This window comes from Kalmanozyma brasiliensis (assembly GCF_000497045.1).
Source record: "Kalmanozyma brasiliensis GHG001 unplaced genomic scaffold PSEUBRA_SCAF3, whole genome shotgun sequence".
Lineage (NCBI taxonomy): Eukaryota > Fungi > Basidiomycota > Ustilaginomycetes > Ustilaginales > Kalmanozyma > Kalmanozyma brasiliensis.
In genome coordinates, this window is record NW_015961970.1 from 59646 (window position 1) to 80582 (window position 20937).

At 56.2% G+C, this 20937-nt stretch overlaps 7 protein-coding genes across 7 annotated transcripts; 4 read left to right on the forward strand and 3 right to left on the reverse strand.

Moving 5' to 3' along the window:
* Nucleotides 1–1364: 1364 nt before the first annotated feature.
* Nucleotides 1365–2268, forward strand: PSEUBRA_003892 (SWIB/MDM2 domain protein; the record flags this gene model as incomplete). The annotated part of the gene is made up of 2 exons (XM_016437472.1): nucleotides 1365–2042; nucleotides 2146–2268. 2 exons carry the CDS (start codon nucleotides 1365–1367, stop codon nucleotides 2266–2268), a joined length of 801 nt encoding a protein of 266 aa, XP_016291025.1.
* A 323-nt stretch (nucleotides 2269–2591) lies between these two features.
* PSEUBRA_003893 (Exonuclease, RNase T/DNA polymerase III) lies at nucleotides 2592–3719 on the reverse strand (the record flags this gene model as incomplete). Its single annotated transcript, XM_016437486.2, has 1 exon — nucleotides 2592–3719. The coding sequence occupies one exon, from the start codon at nucleotides 3717–3719 to the stop codon at nucleotides 2592–2594; it is 1128 nt and encodes a 375-aa protein (XP_016291026.2).
* A 581-nt stretch (nucleotides 3720–4300) lies between these two features.
* PSEUBRA_003894 (D-isomer specific 2-hydroxyacid dehydrogenase, NAD-binding) lies at nucleotides 4301–5452 on the forward strand (the record flags this gene model as incomplete). The annotated part of the gene is made up of 1 exon (XM_016437468.1): nucleotides 4301–5452. One exon carries the CDS (start codon nucleotides 4301–4303, stop codon nucleotides 5450–5452), a length of 1152 nt encoding a protein of 383 aa, XP_016291027.1.
* Nucleotides 5453–7421: 1969 nt separating this feature from the next.
* PSEUBRA_003895 (Pectin lyase fold/virulence factor) lies at nucleotides 7422–10454 on the forward strand (the record flags this gene model as incomplete). Its single annotated transcript, XM_059465233.1, has 2 exons — nucleotides 7422–8179; nucleotides 8270–10454. The coding sequence occupies 2 exons, from the start codon at nucleotides 7422–7424 to the stop codon at nucleotides 10452–10454; spliced, it is 2943 nt and encodes a 980-aa protein (XP_059320490.1).
* A 1744-nt stretch (nucleotides 10455–12198) lies between these two features.
* PSEUBRA_003896 (Protein phosphatase 2C (PP2C)-like domain protein) lies at nucleotides 12199–13752 on the forward strand (the record flags this gene model as incomplete). Its single annotated transcript, XM_059465236.1, has 6 exons — nucleotides 12199–12215; nucleotides 12300–12360; nucleotides 12459–12719; nucleotides 12797–13191; nucleotides 13290–13524; nucleotides 13600–13752. 6 exons carry the CDS (start codon nucleotides 12199–12201, stop codon nucleotides 13750–13752), a joined length of 1122 nt encoding a protein of 373 aa, XP_059320491.1.
* A 539-nt stretch (nucleotides 13753–14291) lies between these two features.
* On the reverse strand, nucleotides 14292–15954 carry PSEUBRA_003897 (High mobility group box domain protein; the record flags this gene model as incomplete). Its single annotated transcript, XM_016437489.1, has 2 exons — nucleotides 14292–15674; nucleotides 15793–15954. The coding sequence occupies 2 exons, from the start codon at nucleotides 15952–15954 to the stop codon at nucleotides 14292–14294; spliced, it is 1545 nt and encodes a 514-aa protein (XP_016291030.1).
* A 2101-nt stretch (nucleotides 15955–18055) lies between these two features.
* PSEUBRA_003898 (Nicotinamide N-methyltransferase-like protein) lies at nucleotides 18056–19489 on the reverse strand (the record flags this gene model as incomplete). Its single annotated transcript, XM_016437492.1, has 2 exons — nucleotides 18056–18429; nucleotides 18520–19489. The coding sequence occupies 2 exons, from the start codon at nucleotides 19487–19489 to the stop codon at nucleotides 18056–18058; spliced, it is 1344 nt and encodes a 447-aa protein (XP_016291031.1).
* Between the last annotated feature and the right edge of the window lie 1448 nt (nucleotides 19490–20937).

The window sequence follows — 20937 nt, forward strand, 5'->3', positions numbered from 1 at the left end:
CGCAGTCGAAGAGGCAAGTGCGGGACCGTCTGCGAATCGAAGATGGTGAAAGTGACGATGGCAAAGTGGTGATGGGTGGTGGAGGAGAAGGGTGTGTGACTGACTGCACAGGCCACGCGTGAGTGCGAGTGAAAGCAGCGTCGATTCAGGGACCGGCGTGAGGGAAATTTGGCTCGCATGTTGTCGCTTGCACAGCACCCTGAACAGCTCACGAGATACCTACACCGTACCCGCTCCTTGGAGCTGGCGCTCGATCGATGAATGATCAAGGCGATGCTCGATCAGCACTTAGGCTCCTCGGAAGTTCCATTTGACTTTCGTCATGTCACACAGCTGGATCGCATCCGGACAGAAGCTCGGCTTTCAAAAAAGGTGCGGGTGATCCGCTTGTGAAGCGTGCTTGACGAGCAAACCAAGAGCGAGTCTGAATCACAATTCCACCCAAACCCAGCGCTTGTTCCGATGCGTGGTCGGCAAAAGCCGAAGAGCAGCCTGCCGTACCCACCACGCTCTGCAGATCACGCATTCCATCTACTCGTTCCTGGTGATCGAAGCAGCAAGACGAGCTCAACCGAGACCTCTTCGGCGTCCAGTGGAGCATGCAATCGCCGATGAGGTCGGATCTTGTTGCTCAGCCATTTTCGTCCGACTGCAACTGAGCCGATCCGCAGTTCCCACGCTGTGCCGTGCCTTACAGGATCGCGTCGCCTGTAAGAAAGCCGTCGCTTGGCTCGAGTCGCGTTCTCACTCAGTCAACTGAGCAAGCAAGCTGCGGTTTAGAGTTTGGGCATTGCGTCGCAATTACACTTTCTGCGACAAAAAAGGCGGCTACACAACGCAGTGTTGAGCCTGAGACACTACTGTGCTTGCGTCGCGCTTGAGCCACTTTCTTCGAATGGAATCAATCAATCAAATGACCGAATGAACTCAGAGTTGAATAGATGCAGACTGCTGATGCTGCTGGTTGCCGTTCTCTGGTTCAGCCAGGCTTTGCTTCTCTTCTTGCAACTTTCAACACCATCTTGTGCTCGTCCTTCTTTTCAGCACATTGCCATCCCATTCGCTACTCTCCTTGCAACAGCTGAGTCACCCTATTGCTATCACACCGGCCACCACGACTGCTGCCTTGCTGTCCGTGCACGCTCAACACCAACCGCTCCATTTCAGCTTAACCCTCGCTCGACGCGCTACGCGAATCCACACTTGCTACCGATCGAAGCACCGTCCATCGTTCATCAAAGACAAGCATCGCTGCTCATAGCTCCTCAGCGCTTGCTTTCCAGTACCTCTGCTCGTCAAACCCTACTGCGCCTCTCTTTAGTCACACACTGTCGCTTTGATCGACCTTCTTCCGCTTTACGATCATGTCTCAACCTCACCCTCTCGATCCGGCCATCGTCGCCGTCCTCCGTCCCGCCATCATCCAGATCCTCAACAACGCTGACCTCAGCTCCATCTCGGCCAAGAAGGTCCGCAACTCACTCTCTCAGCTACCACCACACGCCCTCCCTCCAACACTCGATCTTTCCGCATCCAAGAAGCAGGTCGACGAGGTCATCCGCGACTGCTTCGATCACATCTCCAAAGGCATGCCCGCTCCTCCTCAACCCACCCATGCCTACAATGGCGCCTCCTCCGCGCCGCCCTCGGGTGGTCTCGCTCTTCCCGGTCTCGGCGGTGTAAGAGGTGGCCACACTCCCGCTCCCTCTAGCGCTTCTTCCGCTACCTCCAAACCCGCACCTGCCAAGTCCGCTTCAGCGTCCAACGGCTCCAAACCCAAAGCCGAACCAAAGCCCAAAGCGGAGCCCAAGCCAAAGAAGAAGGCCCCCAAGAAGCGTGCTGCCGCCGACGATGACGACGACGACGAGCCTCGCAAGAAGAGGGCTGCAAACCCCAACAACCCGTTCAACAGGCCTCTCATCCTCTCGCCCAAGCTCGCTGAGGTGTGCGGTGGTGACGAGATGCCACGCCACGCCGTCGTCAAGCAACTGTGGGCGTACATCAAGTCGAATAACCTCCAAAACGAGAGCAACAAGCGTCAGGTATGTTTCCGCATAAGACATCCATTCCGCACCTGCCTGCTGCGCTCTAGCCTCAGGGACTGACATCTTCTTTCTCTGCACCTCCCTCTTTTCCGCATCTCAGATTCTTTGTGACGCCAAGCTCACCTCCATCTTCGGCAAGGAAGCCGTGGACTCATTCGAGATGGCCAAGCTCATCGGATCTCACCTCACCAAGAAGGAAGAGCCAGCCGCACCAGCCGCATGAGCATTTCCTTCCGTCGACAAGCACATACCTTCCATCATAAAATACGAGGCTCGGCCTCGCCCGAGCTCCACATTCACTCACACTCGATCCTTCCCCTTCTCCAAATGCATACAGAGTCTTATAAGCTCTGCACCCCTGTACTCTACCCGAACCCCCTGGGCGTTGTGTAATGATTTCGCTTCCCATTCTGACACTGTTGTTCCCTGACGCAACGCTCGCAAAAGGGGTAAAATGAATGACGATGCATAAAAGTACACGATGCGAAGTGCGCAACAATCCAAACAACAAGGAAGCACATCTCTAGATGCTTCTAACAACTCGTCTCACATAGAGTCCTTCCACCAATCCGCCTTGGCAGCCATCCTGGGTTTCAACCTCACAGTGCCCTGCAGTGCTCCTCCAGCCGCCGAACTCATGCTCCTCTTGTTCAACGCAGGCGAAGCAGCATCCACCGCCTCGCCGTCGGCAGGAGCCTTCCACACCTTGTTGCCCGCTGACCGCGACGCCAACCTCGCCACGGCCGCCGGCCCGCCGTGGCCCTTGGAGCGGAGTGTTTCGTCCCATTTCGACTTTTGACTGCGAAACACGGCCATGGTAGCACGTGCGTCTTCCACCGACGAATGCGACTCGCCTTCTAGCTGAATGTCGATGCCCAGCACCAGCTTGGCTAGCTTCTTCAAGCTCGGGTATTTGGTCTTGGCGAGATCGCGCAGTGGTTGGAACGTCGCCGTGTCTCGAATGAGCGGTCTAGGGTGCGAGAGCAGCAGCGCTTTCAGATCGTTCTGGATCGCGTGTCCCACCAGCACCTTGCCTTTGATCAGATTCGCCACCTCGCCTTGCACCTCGCTGAACGAAGGCGCATTCTTGAGGTCCTTGGGCCGAACGCCAGACACCCACGTTCGATAGTCGGTCACCTTCTCCTGCGGTCGAACGAAGCGATCCAGAATGGTGGCACCGTGAAAGTTGACAATCGAAACGCGTGCCAGGACGGATTCAGAGCCATTGACGCCTACACCCACCATCTCGCAGTCGATGGCGAGGTAGTTGCCGGGCTCCTTCTTGGCCGGATCCGCGTCGGCGGATACACCACCTAGAATGACACTCTTCTTGAGCTTGGCGTCCATGATCCCTTCCCACTGCCCACTGCGCGACATTTTGTCGGATGCACTTTGCCTGACGAGCTCCAGGTCTTGTGGCGAAATATCCTCGGCGAACCATGGTAATGAGGTGGGAGCAGGGCTGGAGGACTTGCTGCCTCCCGACTCTTCGTTTTCGATGACTGCATGTGTCTTTGTACGTTTCACCTTTGGTCGTGATGTGGACAGCTTCCGAGCGCCTTTTGCTGAAGACGAGGAAGAGGCAGAGGTGGATGCATCCGAGCCGAGCGTCTTCTTGAGAGCTTTCCAGTTGCTCCCTGCCCCGCCTGTACTAGTGGAAGCTGCTCGCTTCATGCCGAAAGGCGTGAGCTCGGAGCCGTATGCGATACGCGACTTGAATGTGGCTGTGAACGATGGAACTGCCAGTAGAGACCGTGAGGCAATCGGTGTACTTGATGCCGAGGATGCGGCAGGCCAGCTTAAGCTTAGGCTGAAGAAAAAAGAACGAAGGATGATTGAAATGATGACACTGGCCTTGATTGACCAGGACTGAAGGAATAGAGAGGGTGTATGTGACCTTCACGCGGCGAGGAGAACTAGCAGAGTGATGCTGATGGAGAGGTATGTTGTGGTGGTGGTGGCTGAACGGTGAAGGAGGAGGTCAAATTGTGGAGTCGTGCAAGAAGAAAAGTTCAAACCTAAACCAAAAAATCGGCCTGCACGACACAGGACCCTGAAAGAGTCATGCTGACGTATTCCACACTGGAATCTGGCGCCTCTCGCGGCTTTACGAGCCTTCGGGATCTTCTGAAAGACCGGTTGAGCACGGATAAGAATCACGACTAAGGTGCGGGGTAGCTTGCTTCCTGCTTGCTTGATCTCAAGCGACATCACATCACATCATCATCGTCATCGCGAGTCTGACTGCAACAAACATGAATGTAGCTCAACAGATCACACGTGTGACTGCTCGGTCGACACGAGCCAGCAACCGCTCGTTCCTTCCATCTCGCAGTCACTTCCATTCGACTTCCTCGGCAGCTGCCAAACCAAAGGTCCTTCTTTTGGACCAGATCAAGCTGGCGACTCCAGAACTCAAACAGCTATCGAACATAGCAGATGTGGTCGAATCAAACGCAAAGTCACGGCAGGAGCTCATCGACAAGTTCAAGAGCGGAGGCGAATACGCAAAAGTCGTAGGCATCTACCGCCATTTCGGAGGGGCTCGCTCCATCAAGGTCACCGGCCGCTTCGATCAGGAGCTCGTCTCTCAGCTTCCAGATTCCCTGCGCTATATTGTGCACAACGGTGCAGGCTACGATCAGCTAGACGTACAGGCCCTCTCAGACAAAGGCATCCAAGCGTCCAACGTGCCCACGGCCGTAGACGATGCCACCTCAGATGTTGCCCTCTACCTTCTTCTTGGCGCTCTCCGACGCTTTCCTCGGGCGAAGTCCCAGATGAATGAGGGCAAGTTCAACTCTGCCTTCTCTTTCTTGGACGCTAGGGACCCTCGAGGCAAGACGCTCGGCATCGTCGGTGCTGGTGGCATCGGTCGAGCATTTGCACACAAGGCCTCCCACGCTCTGGGTATGAAGATCGTCTATCACAATCGCAACCAGCTCGACTCAGACCTAGAATCGCAGGCAGCAAAGGGTGGTATGCAATACTTCAAAACGCTTGACGAGCTGCTCCAAATCTCCGACGTCGTCTCACTGCACTGTCCCTTCACACCGGCTACCAAGGGCCTCATCGGCAGAAAACAACTCGAAATCATGAAGAAGGACGCCATCCTCATCAACACTGCAAGAGGACCCGTGATCAAAGAGGAGGAGCTGGCCGAGGCCTTGGAGCAAGGCGTCATCGCCGGCGCTGGTCTCGATGTTTTCGAAGCAGAGCCCAAAATTCACGACCGTCTCTTTGCCCTCAAAGACTCCAAGGTCGAACTGCTTCCTCACGTCGGAACTCTGACTTTGGAAACACAAACCGAGATGGAAGCCGTGTGTTTGCGGAACCTCATCAAGGGCCTCGAGACCGGCAAGCTCGGCTTCACCGTGCCGGAGCAGAAGGGCGTTACTTTCAATTGAGGTTCGGTTTTGGCACCCGGCCTGTATCGTTCAACTAGTAGATGCAATTGCAATCAAATTTGGCAGCAACCAGTGGCGTAGCAACATGAGGATTGCCACCCTGTCGTGCAATGATTCGGACAGCACAGCGCCCCGCCGTTGCAGCAGAACGCCGTCGCCACGCTCCGTTTGCGGCGGGTCGCTGCAAGAGACGAGGCAATTGTCAACGGAGTCTGGCAGGCTTGCCGACTCCACCGAAGTCAAACACTGTTCCTGTCTATTCCTGTCCTCAAGACCAACAACACTACCATCAAGAGTCATTTGCTCAGAATGCTGTCTCGTCTTGTGCTGTTCGGCATCTACCTGCTTGCAAGCTGTTTGGTCCATGCTGTTCCCATGGATCAGCATGGAGCAGACGGTGATAGGCAGCGGAGCATCCCTGGCTGGTCTCTGAATCCTGCCTCGGCCGTTCAGAGTAGCAATTCTCCTCCTTCTGATCGGCAATGGTCCTCATCCCAGTGGCACCAGCCATCTTGGAGCAACCCTTCCCTCTCGCAGCCCCCTGTCACTGATGACTTCTCCTCTTCAACCGGTCGTCAGCTCGATGAACATGATTTCCATCTCTTGGACGCTATCCTCAATGACCTCGACACTCCCCAGGTGACGCCGAATGATTCTGAGGAGGAGTTCGTCAGCTCGTTGATGAACGACCCTGACCACGATCAAAGTGCAAGCTTCAACAGTGAATTGGGGACCCAGCATGACCTTCCCTCTTCATCGACAGCTTCAATCGGAGACGTACAGGCTGGAAACCGTCACAGCGGTTGGACGCCGCAACGTCCGCCGAGCATTATGTCACGGGAGCCCGAATCTTTCTCGAGCTTCCGCGATCTCAGGCCGGTTGGCTCTTCAGAACGCTCTCTTCGCCTCATACACGATCACGACGAGGTTCTCCGCCATCGAATCAATTCTGAGCTTTAAGCGGGCAAAATGCGGTGGGCATTGCCTCAAGAGATGGCCGCCCTCACGCGCAACCACTACCGCAACAGGTGGCCGGTCAAGCACATGCATCGTCAACTTCCTTTCGTCTCTGCCTTCGTCCATGACGGCTCCTCGATACCTGTGCTTATGACAGCGCACTGGCCGGTTCACTCCACTCAAATCGGGCCCCACAAAGTTCTGCGAGGTGAGACTTTCCAAGGTAAACCTCACTACTTCTTTTGGAGTGTATATGATACGCCTTCCCTCCGAGTAGTCTACAGCTACGGCGCGGGGCGGCTCGAACGAGCTGACTACAAGGCGGTAGATGATCACCTCAAGCCTCTGCTCGAAGCTGCCGACAGAATGGCTCTGCCACACGTCTAGGCCCTCGCCTGCAGAGCTCGTGTCTGGGGTGAAGCGAAGCAATGCTGATGATGAACAGCAGAAGTTGCGCGAGCAACTCCCTTGCCTCTTGCCGACCTCGCTCCGTCAATTCCTTTCTGCCCAACAGCGCAATCAAATTCATAATTGACATGTTGCAATCTTTGGGTACTTTGCGTTTGCGGGTACGAGCCTGATCCTGTTCTGCATCTAGCGTCTTGCTTACGATCTAGATGTTGTCCACCGGAGCCTACCTGAGCCAGAGCGAATCGGTTGGGATGCAGCGGATGCTTGTTCAGTGTTTGCAGCTGCGCGGCGATGCCCGCGAACTGCGTCTCGAAAGCCAAACGTTTTGAACGGAACGGCCTGCAGCTTGAGGATTGCATACCCTCAGAAGCTGTCTCCTTTCTCAACTGGCTCGTTCGCGTACCCACACTTCCTGAATCGCAAATGCATCAGCCGAACTCGCTTGAGGACAGCGCGGAAGACACCGAGGCTGTCTGCCAGAACGTAAGCACAGTCAAGGGGCGCCAATCTTCGTACTTCAATGACTAACGCGATCCTCATAAGCGCTCGAGGCAGGACCCGTACTTTCCGCTCTATCTTCTCCTCGATCAAAGACCTCGCCATGCTTCTTCTCCGTCACATACCTGCTGCGCACAACGGAAAGAAGGGCGAAAGGGCTCTTCGAAGCCTCCTGTTGGCCTTCGCCGTCTTGAGCGTTGTTGCTTGCGATGTCCTCGCCAGTCAGCACAACGCTGTGCGATTCCATCATGATCGACTAGGACGCGATCTAGCAATAATCCACCGAGCAGTGCTGCAGTCCTTTGACGCCGCTCCATCAAGTCCCGGTGCCGGCTTCGACATGAAAGAGTCCATCGAGAGCTTCAGCCCTCCACTTCAAGAAGCGCCAAAAACGCTCAGCATTCCAGATGCGCAACTTGACACCGATTCACCGTCATTCGGCGGGCAGCGAGAACCGGCTTTGGCTCAACACGCTTCTCCAAGCGACCTCCAAGTCGTGGGCAACGGTCTCACTGGACTCGCAGAGGCTGGCAAGAGCCTCCTCGACGGCATCGCGCACGTCCTTCAACAGAGTCAAAGCGCCTGGGCCAATCGCGAAAACGCAGCAAACCTAACGCGACGGCTCCAAGAGTCTCTTTCCTCTGGCTTTGGCGGCCAGCTACTCGCTCAGCCTTTCTCACTGAGCGCTAATACGACTATGCAGCCGGAAACCTCTGCAGATGCGATTCGGGCTAGAGCGGCCTCGTCTCAGGATGCCTGGTGGTTCGAGCTTATTGATCACAACGGGAACGCAACGTTCAATCCGGACCCCAAATCGTATCGTGTCTTCCGCAATGTCAAAGACTTCGGAGCCAAGGGCGAGTAAGTAACAGTTGCCGTTGCTCTTTGTTGAGGTCGCCCATGGAGGATCATCATGCTGACCCGCACGTTTGACTTGCACGAATCTTTCAGCGGTGTCACCGATGACACAAAGGCAATCAACCAGGCCATCAGCCAAGGCAATCGATGCGGCCAAGGCTGTGCGAGCTCGACGGTGTCTCCAGCTGTGGTCTACTTTCCACCCGGCACATATCTTGTTTCGTCTCCCATCATCTCGTACTACTACACACAGCTAGTTGGCAGCGCCACAGACAGACCCACTTTGCTGGCCGCCCCTAACTTCCAAGGTATCGCCGTGATCGATGAGGACCCTTACACTTCCGACGGCTCCAACTGGTACATCAACCAGAACAACTTCTTCCGTGCCGTCTTCAACTTCGAGATCGACCTCACACAGATGCCGCCTTCTTCGGGCACCGGCGTTCATCACCAGGTGAGCCAGGCGACCGGCCTCTTCAACATCCACTTTGAAATGCGGCAGGACGCCGGCAATGCTCAGCAGGGCATCTTCATGGAGAATGGCAGCGGTGGCTTCATGACCGACCTCTCCTTCCGCGGCGGCAGGTACGGCGCTTACCTCGGCAATCAGCAATTCACTTTCCGCAACAGCTCTTTCGAGAATTGCCAAACTGCCGTCACGCAAGCCTGGAGCTGGGGTTGGTCGTATCACGACATCAAGGTCAAGAACTGCTCGCTAGGCCTCGAGATGCGTTCCAGCCCGAACCCGCAATCCGGCACTCAAGGAGCCGCCTCCATCTTGGCCTATGATTGGAGCTTGAGCAATGTCGTTACCGCGTTCCATATCCTCACTCCTGACTCGGGGACCCTAATCTTGGACAACATCGCGATCAAGAACGTCCGTGCTGCTGTCACAACCGGTCAAGGTGTGACCTTGCTGGACGGGTGTGATGAACCCTCGGTGATCGAAAGCTGGGTGCAAGGCTTCGCAGCAGAAGGTCGCAAATCACTCCAGCAGGCACAGAGCGGCTCAGATCTGGAGATATACAGACCGGCAAGCCTGGTCGCATCGAACAAGCCTTCGCAACCGTGGTTCAGCCGCAGTCGACCTCAGTACAAATGGGCGAGCGTTTCCGACTTCGTCAACGTCAAAGAACTTGGCTGCGCTGGAGACGGAGTCACCGATGATTCGGCATCCCTCCAGGAGATTCTGGACGACGCAAGCGCTAGCGGCAAAATCGTCTACGTTCCCCACGGCACGTATTACCTCGAGTCGACGGTAACCTTCCCACCTGGAACCAGAATTGTGGGACAAGTCTGGCCAGTCTTGATGGGAGGCGGTGCGCTTTACCAGAATGCAAGTGATCCTCAGCCGGTCGTGCGGATCGGTCAGCGAGGAGATTCTGGCGTCATGGAGATCTCCGACATCATATTTTCAACCAGAGGCCCGGCTCCTGGTGCCATCGTAGTCGAGTGGAACATTCGCGAGCAGGAAGGCATGCAAGGCTCTGCTGCCATCTGGGACAGTCATATCCGACTTGGTGGGTTCGCAGGCACCCATCTCGAGGCGGACAAATGCGCTCGAGAATTGCCGCTGAAGGAGGGCTGTCGCGCCAGCTTCCTCGGTCTCCATCTGACCACGGACTCGAGCGCCTACATCGAAAACGTGTGGGTCTGGACAGCAGACCACGATCTCGATTACGGCAATCGCGCCCAAGTCAACATCCTCTCTGGTCGCGGCATACTCATCGAATCGTGCGAGGGCCCCGTATGGATGTACGGCGGCGCTTCGGAGCATGCCATCCTCTACCAGTACAACATTGTTGGAGCGAGCAACATCTTCATCTCTCTCGCTCAGACCGAGACAGCCTACTTTCAAGGCGCGGGTCGAGCTGTCGCCAGTGCGCTCGAGCCGCTGTCCCTCGAGAAGTATCGCGATCCCAATCTGGATGCTTCGTCCAAAGACTCGCCGACGTCGCCCTTCCAGAACTGCGCCGACCCGTATGAAAATCGTGGTCTTGGCATGCGCATCGCCGACAGCACCAACGTCTTCGTCTATGGTGCGGGTCTCTACTCGTTCTTCGACAACTACGATCAGAGTCGTGTCACAGCTCGGCGCTCACAAAAGAGGATCCTGTGGCTCGAGGACCTGGATGACGATGCCAATGTGTGGGTGCTCAATCTCAACACGGTCGGCGTTGATAAGATGGTCACTGTCGACGATGAGGACGTCGTCGACGAGGGCGTCCTCCGTAACGGGTTTGGCAACACGCTGGCGGTGTGGTCTTCTCAGCTCTAGTGTCGGCGGCAGGATCACTTTACACTGTCGCTCATCATCACCATGTCATCGTTCCAATTGAACGTCTTCCCGACTGCTGCCCTTGCTCTGTCTGATGTCACCACGTGTTGAGCTGTCTTGGCGCGATAAGGACAGGCTTCATGTCGAGCCCAAGGTCTAGCCCTCGCTGGAGCGCCGTATGCTACCTTCGCTTTGTGAACGACCTCAAAACCGGTCCATCGACGCTTTCTGATCCAGCGTGGTGGCTCCCACCTCGATCACTTGAAGCTTGAGAGCGATCAGCGTCGACGCATCGTCGCATGCACCAAGGTCATTTCGAAAGCTCAAAAGAAACGATTTCTGAACGACAAATCGCATCGGACAATCATCAGCGCAGCTTTTTGTCAGCTACAAGGGCGCAAGGTAAAAACTGTGTGAAACGTCTAAATGCTAATGTGATTGACGTTGAAAATAGATTCGAAACAGCTTTTGCAATTTAGAAACAAACAAAAAGCGTTTTTGCGCCTAAAAGAATACGAATGACTGACTCGCCTGGTACCACACTTGCCGAAATCAGTAAGTGACCGCGATACGCGTACGCCTGCTCTCTGCTGCTTGTAAAATACCCAGGTACTGCAAAATATCGAGCAGGAACGCGCTCGTAGCGTCGTTGCGATCTGACCCGCAAATGGGCCGCCATGTGTAATCATTGGCAAAGCCATAGTCCACAGAATTTGCATCAATTGACGCAATTTCCAGTCTGATGAATGAAAATTGGGGACGAAACAGCCCGCATAAGTTGTTTAGGTGTGTTTTTTTTTTGAAAATTTATTGTGTCGTCTCAATGGCTAGACGTTTCGTGTTCGGACATTTACAACACCGTGGGTTGCGGTCTAGCATGCAAAATACTAATGACGGCAATAAAGACGCTAAACAAAGCCGAATTGGTCGATCCGAGAGGTGTCGAATCGACGATGCTCGAGACGTTGGACCCAAGCCAAACATGATCGAAGCGCCCCAGACTTTAGGGCGGGCCCCAGAGTTTAAGGGCGGGCCATTGACGATGAGTCCTGTACATGCCATCATACCTGCGTTCAGAAGATGCCCGTATAGGTCGGCGCTTATGTGGTGAAAGCAAGACTGGATCTCGAGATGAAACGGGGGTGTTCGCTCGAAGAGGCTCCCGTCATCGAGAGAGCTACCTTTCTGAACAGGTGAAGACCGGGCATGGAGAGGGAAGGACCAAGCCGCACGCGGAACTCATGGAGCGAGAGTGTTCTCGGATCCTGAAAATGCCACGCGCGCCCTCATGCTGTGGAGCCGTCCCGATCATACGACCTGAGTCCACGCGATCTCATACGCCAAGACACCGGACGAAAGGACGCAGACCGAAGAGCCGGGTCACAGCGAGCGAGTCTTAGCGTGCGAAGTCGAGATCCGGGAAGCAGGAACCCGCTCTGACCTCAGTGCAAAACACCGGACGCGAAAGAAGAAGGATGCACGTCACATGTCGGCGACCTCCACGTCGGAATCGCGCTTTGAAAATGAAGTCAGTGCACAGTCAGCCTGCTTTGGAATGAAGGGCGGGGGATCTTAGGTTCTGCCTCATCGCCGAAGCTCGTCTCTCTTCCTGACCACACTCACGCACACACACCATCACGACGCCGAGTCTTTGCTGATCTCTCGTCAGCTTCATCCATCGGAACCGCCTTGCAACGAAGGAAGGGCATCGCACCGCAGCCGAATCGCAATCGTAGCACGGACCATGGCTGCTCGCGAGAAGTGAGTGTTCTCCTTTGCAGCTCTTCCAATATGCTCGTCCCTGACACAGCTTCTGACTCCCTTGCTTCGCAACACATCCATCAGAAGATCAGCTGATGCTGAGTCCGTCCCGGTCACCGTTGCGGATGGCATCCACACTCATGGCGTAAATATACAGGCTCGTCCGACCACGGTTCAGCTCGGGACAACAACGCTGACGAAGAAGCGATCACAATTCGCTGCTGTCTCCTTCTCGCCATCCAGGTCTTGAACCAACATCCAAAACTGTCTTCGACGAGCGGAACTGATTCGTCCGCCAAGAGCGCCAGCAATGGATCGAGCTCCGACCTCGCCTTCCGAGTTGGCATCTCGGAAGATTCGAATAAGAAATGGCGACGAGCGATGGAAGACGCACACGCTTTCATCTACGATTTTGGTGATGTTCACGGGCAAGGCTTCTTCGGCATCTTTGACGGGCACGCAGGCAAAGACGCTGCCGAATGGTGCGGCCAAAACTTCCATCAGGTAAGATAGATACATGGTCACTCACCCTTGGACAGATTCTGATCGGAGTTGCATCGGCGTTGCACCGCATTGAACAGTACCTTCTCAAGACGCTCGATAAGAATGAAGGCAAACCCGTCCCAGACATTCTCAACATCACATTTCACAGTGTCGACAGGGAGCTTGCGAACCTCGCAAGTCAGAAAGGCTCCTCCAGCGGGTGCACCGCAGCGGTAGCATTCCTGCGACTGGAGGACGATTCGGGGCAAGCCCTGAAGCCCGGCGAGGAGGACAGGGAAGGATCGACTAAGGACGCAGACGGAGTAGCGACAGCTGGAGAGCAATCAACCGAGCGCGGCTCTGGCGATGGCATCTGGGGCAAGCTATCAAAACGCTTCGACTCGTCTGACTCCAAGAGCAAGGGCAAGCAGTCGTCATCCCCCAGAAGGGTCCTTTACACAGCCAACGTCGGAGATGCAAGAGCGGTGCTTTGGTAGGTAGACACAGCGAACCCGGTCCGAGTGAATCGGTAGGGCAAACCCACTGACACTCGATCATTTGCGTCCTGCCACACTTCGATCTGTGTGACAGTCGCGGAGGCAAGGCCGTGCGACTCACGTACGACCACAAAGGCTCCGATGCACAGGAGGCGAAGCGAATCACGGACGCTGGCGGCTTCGTCATGAACGCCCGAGTTAACGGCGTGCTTGCAGTCACACGATCGCTCGGCGACTCGGCGATGAAGGAATTTGTGGTCGGCTCGCCATACACCACCGAGACTGTACTCAGCAGCGAAGACAGCTTCCTCATCATCGCCTGCGACGGAGTAAGTATCGACAAGCCGAAGACTGTCACATGCGCTCAAGCTGACCCTAGCTCTCCTCCTTCCCATCCGACACAGCTCTGGGACGTGATCGAGGACCAAGAAGCCGTCAATCTGATCCGCGACGAGCAAGACCCACAAGCTGCCTCGCAGAAACTACTGGAGCACGCGCTCAACGAGTTCAGCACGGACAACACTTCTGTCATGGTAGTCCGCTTCTCATCATCGTGATGAACCGGCTGTTTCCCCAATTTCATTCCATGCCCGAGCAATCGCCTCGCCGTTCGCAAAGTGAGAGCAGCATGTGTACAGATTTCGTCTCGAAGACTCGTCCGTTGCTCTGGAAACTGTAGCTTCAGCCTGCTGTGTTCTCTCAGACGCCAGCGCGACGGCACAAAGGGATCGAGTCTTGCGACACCTGATTCAGAGGGGCACAACAACCGGCAGTTTCACATCTCGGACACGGCAGAAAGTTTCCAGAAAGAATCGCTGATCGTGGACATTGGGAAGGAGAACAAAAATACATGAACAGGTCAACGCAAAGCACGCAGCCTTCGAGACGCAACATGAACGTGAGTCTATGCGCGCGCTGAAGCTGGTGAATACGAGTGAGCGTGTGGAGTTGGACCGCGAACGAAGGTGCGACACCGGTATTCAGGGCGCTTGGAAGTCGACTACAACATTACAGAGGGACAGGAGACCGTGGTATATGAATCGCCATTCGGCTCGTCGAGTCGGGTGGGCTGGGGGACGGTACAGCGATTGGCCGATTAGGACTCGAGACCGTTGCTGCTCTCGTACTCGCGACGCAAACGCTCGTAACGAGCCTTGTCAGCTTCGGCACGATCCAAGTACGGCTGCTTCTCGGTCTCGCTGAGACTGCGCCACTTGGCGGCAGCAAGGACGCTCTGCTTGGTGGTCTCCTGCTCGCCCTCAAATACCGCCTGCGTCATGTTGGGGTCGGCGCGGATGGCTCGAAGGAACAAGAAGTAGGCCGAAAGAGGCTTCTTAGGAGCGTTAGGGTCCTTGAGGTTACCCTTCCTCGACTTGCCGGCCTTCCTCTGCGCCGATCGGTAGAGGTTCTCTTGACGAATGTCCTCCGGCGTGAGCTTGGACTTCCAGTCAGCCATCTCCTGCTCCCACTGCTCCTTGGCTTCAAGACTGCGGCGATGGAACTCCTGCTTCTTGGACTCGGGGAGAGCGGCGTAGCGTTGACCGGCATCCTTGGCGACGTGAGCCACATTGAGACGCTCGTCCGGACTTTGCGCCTTGATCTTTTGAAGCTCTTCGGTGAAGAAGATTTGCCACGCCGAGGGAGCCTGCTTGGGAGGCTTCAGACGCGACTTGAGGGTCGAAGGCTTGGGTGGCTCCTCGCTCTTCTTCTGCTTCTTGGTCGGCTTGGCCTCGGCGGCTGGCTCGGGTTGAGCGTAGGGGTGAGCTTTCGACTTGGCCTTGGGCGCGTCAGCGCTGGCACCCTTCTTGCCGGCCTTACCCTTGGGCTCAGCGGCAGCCTTGACAGGCGCAGCAGCCGCAGCCGCGGCGGCAGCGGCGGCGGCCTTCTTGTCAACCTTGGGGGCCTTGGGAGCTTTGGGAGCCTTGGCAGTCTTTCCGCCCTTGGTCGCAGCCGGAGCACCAGCGGCGGCAGCAGGCGCAGCAGCAGCATTCGCCGAAGGGGGAGCACCAGCCTGGCTGGGAGAGATGCTTTGGAGGTTCTGAGGCTGGAAGTACTGTTGGTAGTGCGACTGCTGACCAAAGCCGTGGTGGCCGAAGTCACCGCCAGAAGAGCCTCCACCGGGAGCACCCATCATGGGGTTGGAGCCGGCGCCACCGACCATGCCGCCCATGCCGCCATGAGCAGCCTGGCCGGGGACATGTGAGTAGTGCTGCTGAGGCGATGAGTGGTGGACACCGTAGCCGTACATGGACATATGACCGGTGTTCTGCCCACCAGAGAGGTGAGCGTGCGATGGGTTGGGCGAATGCTGAGGGTACGACAGCTGGGAGGGCATAGCGTGCGACTGGCCGTAGCCGTAAGCGTGGTGGCCCATGCCTCCGTGACCGCCGTTGCTTTGGCCGGCGCCAAGCGGGGGCAGCTGCATGCCTCCGTAGTGAGACTGCTGATTGTTGTTGTCCATGCCGATGTTGCGAGAGTGCTGTCACGATGTTGCGAAGAAAGACGCAAGGTCAGCAAACGGATCTGAATAGGAAAGCATCGCAGGCGGCGCACGAAGTGCGCCGACTTGCTCGTACAAGAGCGACTCGAAGACATACCATGGCTGCGGGGTTGAAGTATTGGCCTCCTGACACGTCGTCGGAGCCTGCGTGACCGTGATGTTGATGACTGTGGTGGCCGAGTTGATCAGATGGTTGCATCCTTCGGGCCTGAGCTTGAGCGGCCGCTTCTTGCGGCGATACGAGGTGCTGTGAGTTCATGGAAGACCAGCACGTCAGAAAATGGGTCTCGTCGCGAAGCGTCGCGTATCACTTCAATGCGCAACTGGGATCGCGAAGGGCAAGCAAGACAGAGAACCACGTGGGCGATGACGGCGCGTCACGAGACAACGTCAAGGGTATGCAGGCGAGATGAAGGCGACAAGAAGGCTGTCAGCAACGCGTCTCAGGTGGCGTAGGAAACGCGTCCAGGGCAGCGGGTCACTTACACGCGTCTGAAGTGAGATGCGGGCGACGACGGCGCGAGAGCGATGGCGATGCGTTCAAGTGGCGGAGGGGACAGCCACTGAATCAAAGAATGCGGCGACAAACACGAACCAAGTTAGAGACGAGGTCGAAGGGAGCGTATATGGACCCGAAGGTGGACGGGCCGAAAACGAAAGTCGGTACCAAAACCCGGGAAGGGGGAGGGAGAAGATGAAAGATGAAGGAGAGTGGGTGGAGGAGGAGAAGAAGCGGATGGATGCACGTCGCGGCGCGGTGTGGTGTAAACTGTGATGGACAGCCGATTGGGGGAAAATGACGGGCAGCGCGGGGTTTGTGGCAGAAATGAAGGGACGGATGGATGGATGGGAAATGAGACGCGACAAGATGACGGCACCAGAGCAGTGTCTGCATCTGTTCTGGTTCTCTGGCGCGGCGGAATAGCGCGACGAGATCGGATCCGCGCAACTCGATCGCTGATTTACGATCAGAAAGGTCGAGAAGCGAGCTGGATCTGTTAGATCAAGCAAGAAGAGTGCGGAGGGTCTCGTCACAACTGAGCCATCCGCTCGTCCATTCGCGATGAGGCTGTCTGCTTCGACCGAAGGACGTAGGATCAAGCACCGTCAATCCGGATGAAGTCCCGTGCAGGTGTTGATCTGCAAGGGTCTCGGACATAGGCGGCCTCCTCTTTGAGGTTGAGTCAAGAGGGAGGAAGTGCAGCGGCGGAGGACAAGAGCAGAGGCGCTGATGACGAACACAGAGATTGCGAGGAACAATGATGGCGAGCTGTCAAACCACCACGGCACATCACATCGCTTGCAGCCACAGCCGAAGTGAAGAGCTGCCTCGCGACGACGTGCAGGATGCCACATGGAGGAGCCAGGAGACGAGGCGAGATGAGGAAGGCACAGGGACAGAGTGAGGGCAAGGAGCGCCCACAGACAGAGAGTGTGGTGACAACAGCGACGACATGAAAGGGAAGAGGGCGGGTAGAGTGGCTGCGTCGGCATAAGACGAGCCAGTGGGAACGACGAACAAGCAGGCTCGGGAAGAGGATCTCCTGTCAAAAAAGGGGGCCAAGGCACTTACCGACGACGAGCGACAAACGATGAAGGAGGGAACAGCTTTGGTGGGTCCAAATGCTGTTGTGCTGCGTGATTGTGAAGAGTAAGGCGGAGGGGAAAGGCGAGCTAAGGTGAAGTGTGATGGTTCTGAGGCAGAATGCAAGGGTCGAGTAACCGCCTCTTTGTGTGCGAAAAGCAAACCAGCGCGCAGATGACGGACAAAGTGCGAGGCACCAGCAGATGAACTGAGGGGCAAAATCGAAACACGAGATGAAGTTTCCAATCAGATGCGTGCGTGGGTGGGTGTGCCGCGCCGGACAGCCACAAGCACAGACGAGAGGGGAAGGAGTCGCGAGAGGCTGAGGCTGCAGCTCAGTCTGTTGTGGTCTAAGTGGGCGGACGGCAGAGCCAGTTAGAACTGAGCCGAGGACATGCTGACTGTAAGAACAGGGGCGGGCCGTGCCTGCAACTGAAAAGGCGTGAAAAATAGAATTTCGCTTGAGCGTGGCAGACAGCGTAGCACAACTCGAGCCGTTGAACCCCTCCCGTTCGCTCGCTGGCACAAATCCGCGACAGAAAAAGCTGAAGAGAAGGAACGAGGCCAGACCTCTACCGCTCGAGATCTGCATCTTGACAATTTGCCGTCTGCGATAAGTGACTCAAGGCACACCACCTCTGGCTCTGATCCCCTTAACGAGCTGCAAGGCAGCCATTTTGATGAATTGCGTCGCCTGAGCGAGACAAAGCATGAGACTATCGTCGGCCATGTGTGCCGCTCCTGAGCGTGGACTCATCTACCGTGAAAGCGACAGTCACGGTTCGCGTGCTTCCACCGGGCCTCTCGAGGCCGTCTGCCAGCCGATCTGAAACCATCGATATGTCCTGGCAAGTCCACCTTGCGGTTGGCTGTGAGTGGCAGTCTCGGATCGCACGACCGAGTTCCACGCTCCAAAGTTTTCGTAGCCGTGGTAGTCTTGCTCGGATAGAATGACAAGCTTTAGAAGGCCCGACTCACGCTTCTCTCCGAAGGCTTGATAGACCGCTAGCACCTCTTGCTGGTGGGTCGGCCTTAGCGGGACCATGACGTGCAGCAGAGGCGAGTTGCTGTCGGCAGTATCAGGCCTCCTCAGCAGCTTTTCTGCCACCGAACGGATCCAGAGAGGATGGACGGGATCGTACACGCAGTCTGGCGGTGTGCATGAAGTGTAAAGTGGTCAGTCAACAGAGGCTGAAACAGCGTTGTCCGAGAGCAGTATGCAAGGCTCTTTGTACGTACCTGCTGCGACGAGGATATCGAAAGACCCTGTATGAGATTCGACATCAAGTCTACTGGCCCAATCAGCCTCGTTTGTTGTGGTCAGATGGCTAGGCAAGGTCTGAGAGGTCAAGTCGCGAGCTTGGCTGGTCTCTTGCGTGCACAGCTCTCGATGCACACTTTGCCAATCTAGACAGCGCGACACGACCGAAACGGGCGCTGACGAATCAGATGTCGTCACCGACGGTCGTGAAGCTAATGATGACCAGCCGTTCAAGCTGATGTTGTGCGCCAAGTTCTCGAGCACGGTGGGATGATAATCGGTGCAGACGACTTGCGTCCGGTGATGAGACCGATAGCGACGGGACCAGGATGCCAGGGCGAGACCGACGAGACCGGTCCCAGCACCAAGCTCGAGGATTCTGAGATCTCGACCATTGCTAGCTTCAAGGGGCAGGAGAAGCTGCGAAAGAAGAGGAGCAGCACCCCAGGTATGAGTGCCAAGAGAGTCGTGGATCAAGGCACCATCTCTCAGTTTGACGGTAAGGGTGCCATCATCGAGCTGGAAGATGTGATCCTGTACAGACGCACCGGCGGCCATCCTGCCAGCGGCGAGCGCGATGAGCTCAGCGCATTGCTCCGACAGCCTCTCGGCCTGTGCTGCTGCTTCGTCATCGTCATCGTCGTCCGAGCAAATCAGGCTCAACTCGGAGATGAGCCGGGTAAGCCATCTCGTTACGTAGCTTCGTTCGAAGGAGTCGACCTCGCCCGGCGGATGCTCGAAGGCAGGCTCGTTAGCCTGGATGGCCTCATCGATCTTCTGTGCGAGCTGCGGAGGCGCATGAGTGATGAATCCCCCACTCGCGCCAAGGAGGCGAGCCAAGCTCTCGAGATTGTCGCGGACGCTATCTAAGCATTCGGACGACGAAAGGTCGAGCGTCCTCAAGTCTCGAAGGTCGCGACTCGGAAGGAAAGCTGACGCACCCGACATCCAGTCCCACTGGGCCGCAGTAGGTGGACTAGAAGAATCACAATGTGGGCAGAGTTAAAGAGTCCACGGTGATGTTGAGCCTTCGGGTTGGTCTGTGAGAGCCTTTGGGTGGCTCGTCTGACTTGAGAAGAAAACTCGAGGAGTGGGTTGGACCCTGGATTGTGAAGCCTGGTCTGAGACCAAACAACAGGATGGCTCTTCGAAATTACGCAGCGGTGCAGAAACAATGGTACAGATCCAGCTTTAGCTCTAACAAAAAGCCAATTTTTTTGCGAGCATGGTGACTCTTTTCGAGACTCGAGAAGATGCCGGCCAAGCCATGTTTCGGAAAAGGTGGATCCAAGAGAGGAATTTCGCTACCGTGGATTTGGCCTGCCTCGCTTCGTGGCGAATTTCCATGGAGCAAACACGGTCGATCTGAAGTTGAGTGATTGCGTCTATGTTAGCCGCTGGCTGCTGCAGAGAGCACACACCTTTTTCGCTTCATCTTTTTGGCCTGTCACTCACATATCGACACAGCCTCGCCAAATCGCGAAAATCGATTTGTGGAACCTCAAAGCTGACAACAACCTGAATTTCCTCAACATGATGTCAGTGCCGAAGAGTCGATCCTCTCTTTCTCCTCTTAGCCGGCCCGCGAGAAAGCAAGCAGGACGGCTCCCTTCCTGGTCAAGTTGAACGCGCGGGTCCCCCTTGTCTCCAGCCGTGCGCCTTTGCGATTCATCGATCTCAGCAGTCGAGTGGTGAGAGAACATGCGGGTCTGAAACATTCAAGGTAGGACCGTCGCCTTGGAAGGTAGAGCTGCTTGGCCAAATTTTCAGATGGCTTGGCGATCATGGAAGGCGGGGCCGCTCTTGCTCCTCGGACGTCCTGAGAGGCTGCGCGCGTGCAGGTGTGAGTGCCGTGTGGTGCGCGCAAGCTGAGGGTTTCTCTCTCTTGTTGAGGTTAACGAAGCGGCTTCCAGAATCGAGTCTGATCATCGTTGATCTGGGGGCCTCTTTTTTTCTCGCTTGTCAAGAAGGGCTCTCGAGAGGATTGACCCTCGATCGAGGCGACCGCACCCTGCTCGTTGCTGACCTGGTTGCACTTCCTCTATGCAATATTGCAGCTCCGACGGCTCAAACGTTCCACACCCAGGCTTGAGGTCACCCAGTGAGCCGCCCTCGCCCGCGAACCGTGCGGATTTCGCAAATCCTCAGATCCGCACCTTGCGCGAGTGCAGCTGAGTGCTGGGCGGATCTCCTGGCTGCCAAGTTTCGTGGATCACTCCTCCGCTCGCTCGATCCTTTCTTGAGCTTCCACCATCCTTCTCGCGTTTCGGCATCCAACGGTTCCAACGACCAACGCTTTCCTGAGTGCCAAGGGCGCAAGGCATCGTCGGGTCTAGCTTCCTAAAGCTTGGGTTCCCCTGCTCGCACTTCAGCCCTCCCTGGCACCTTGCGACAGA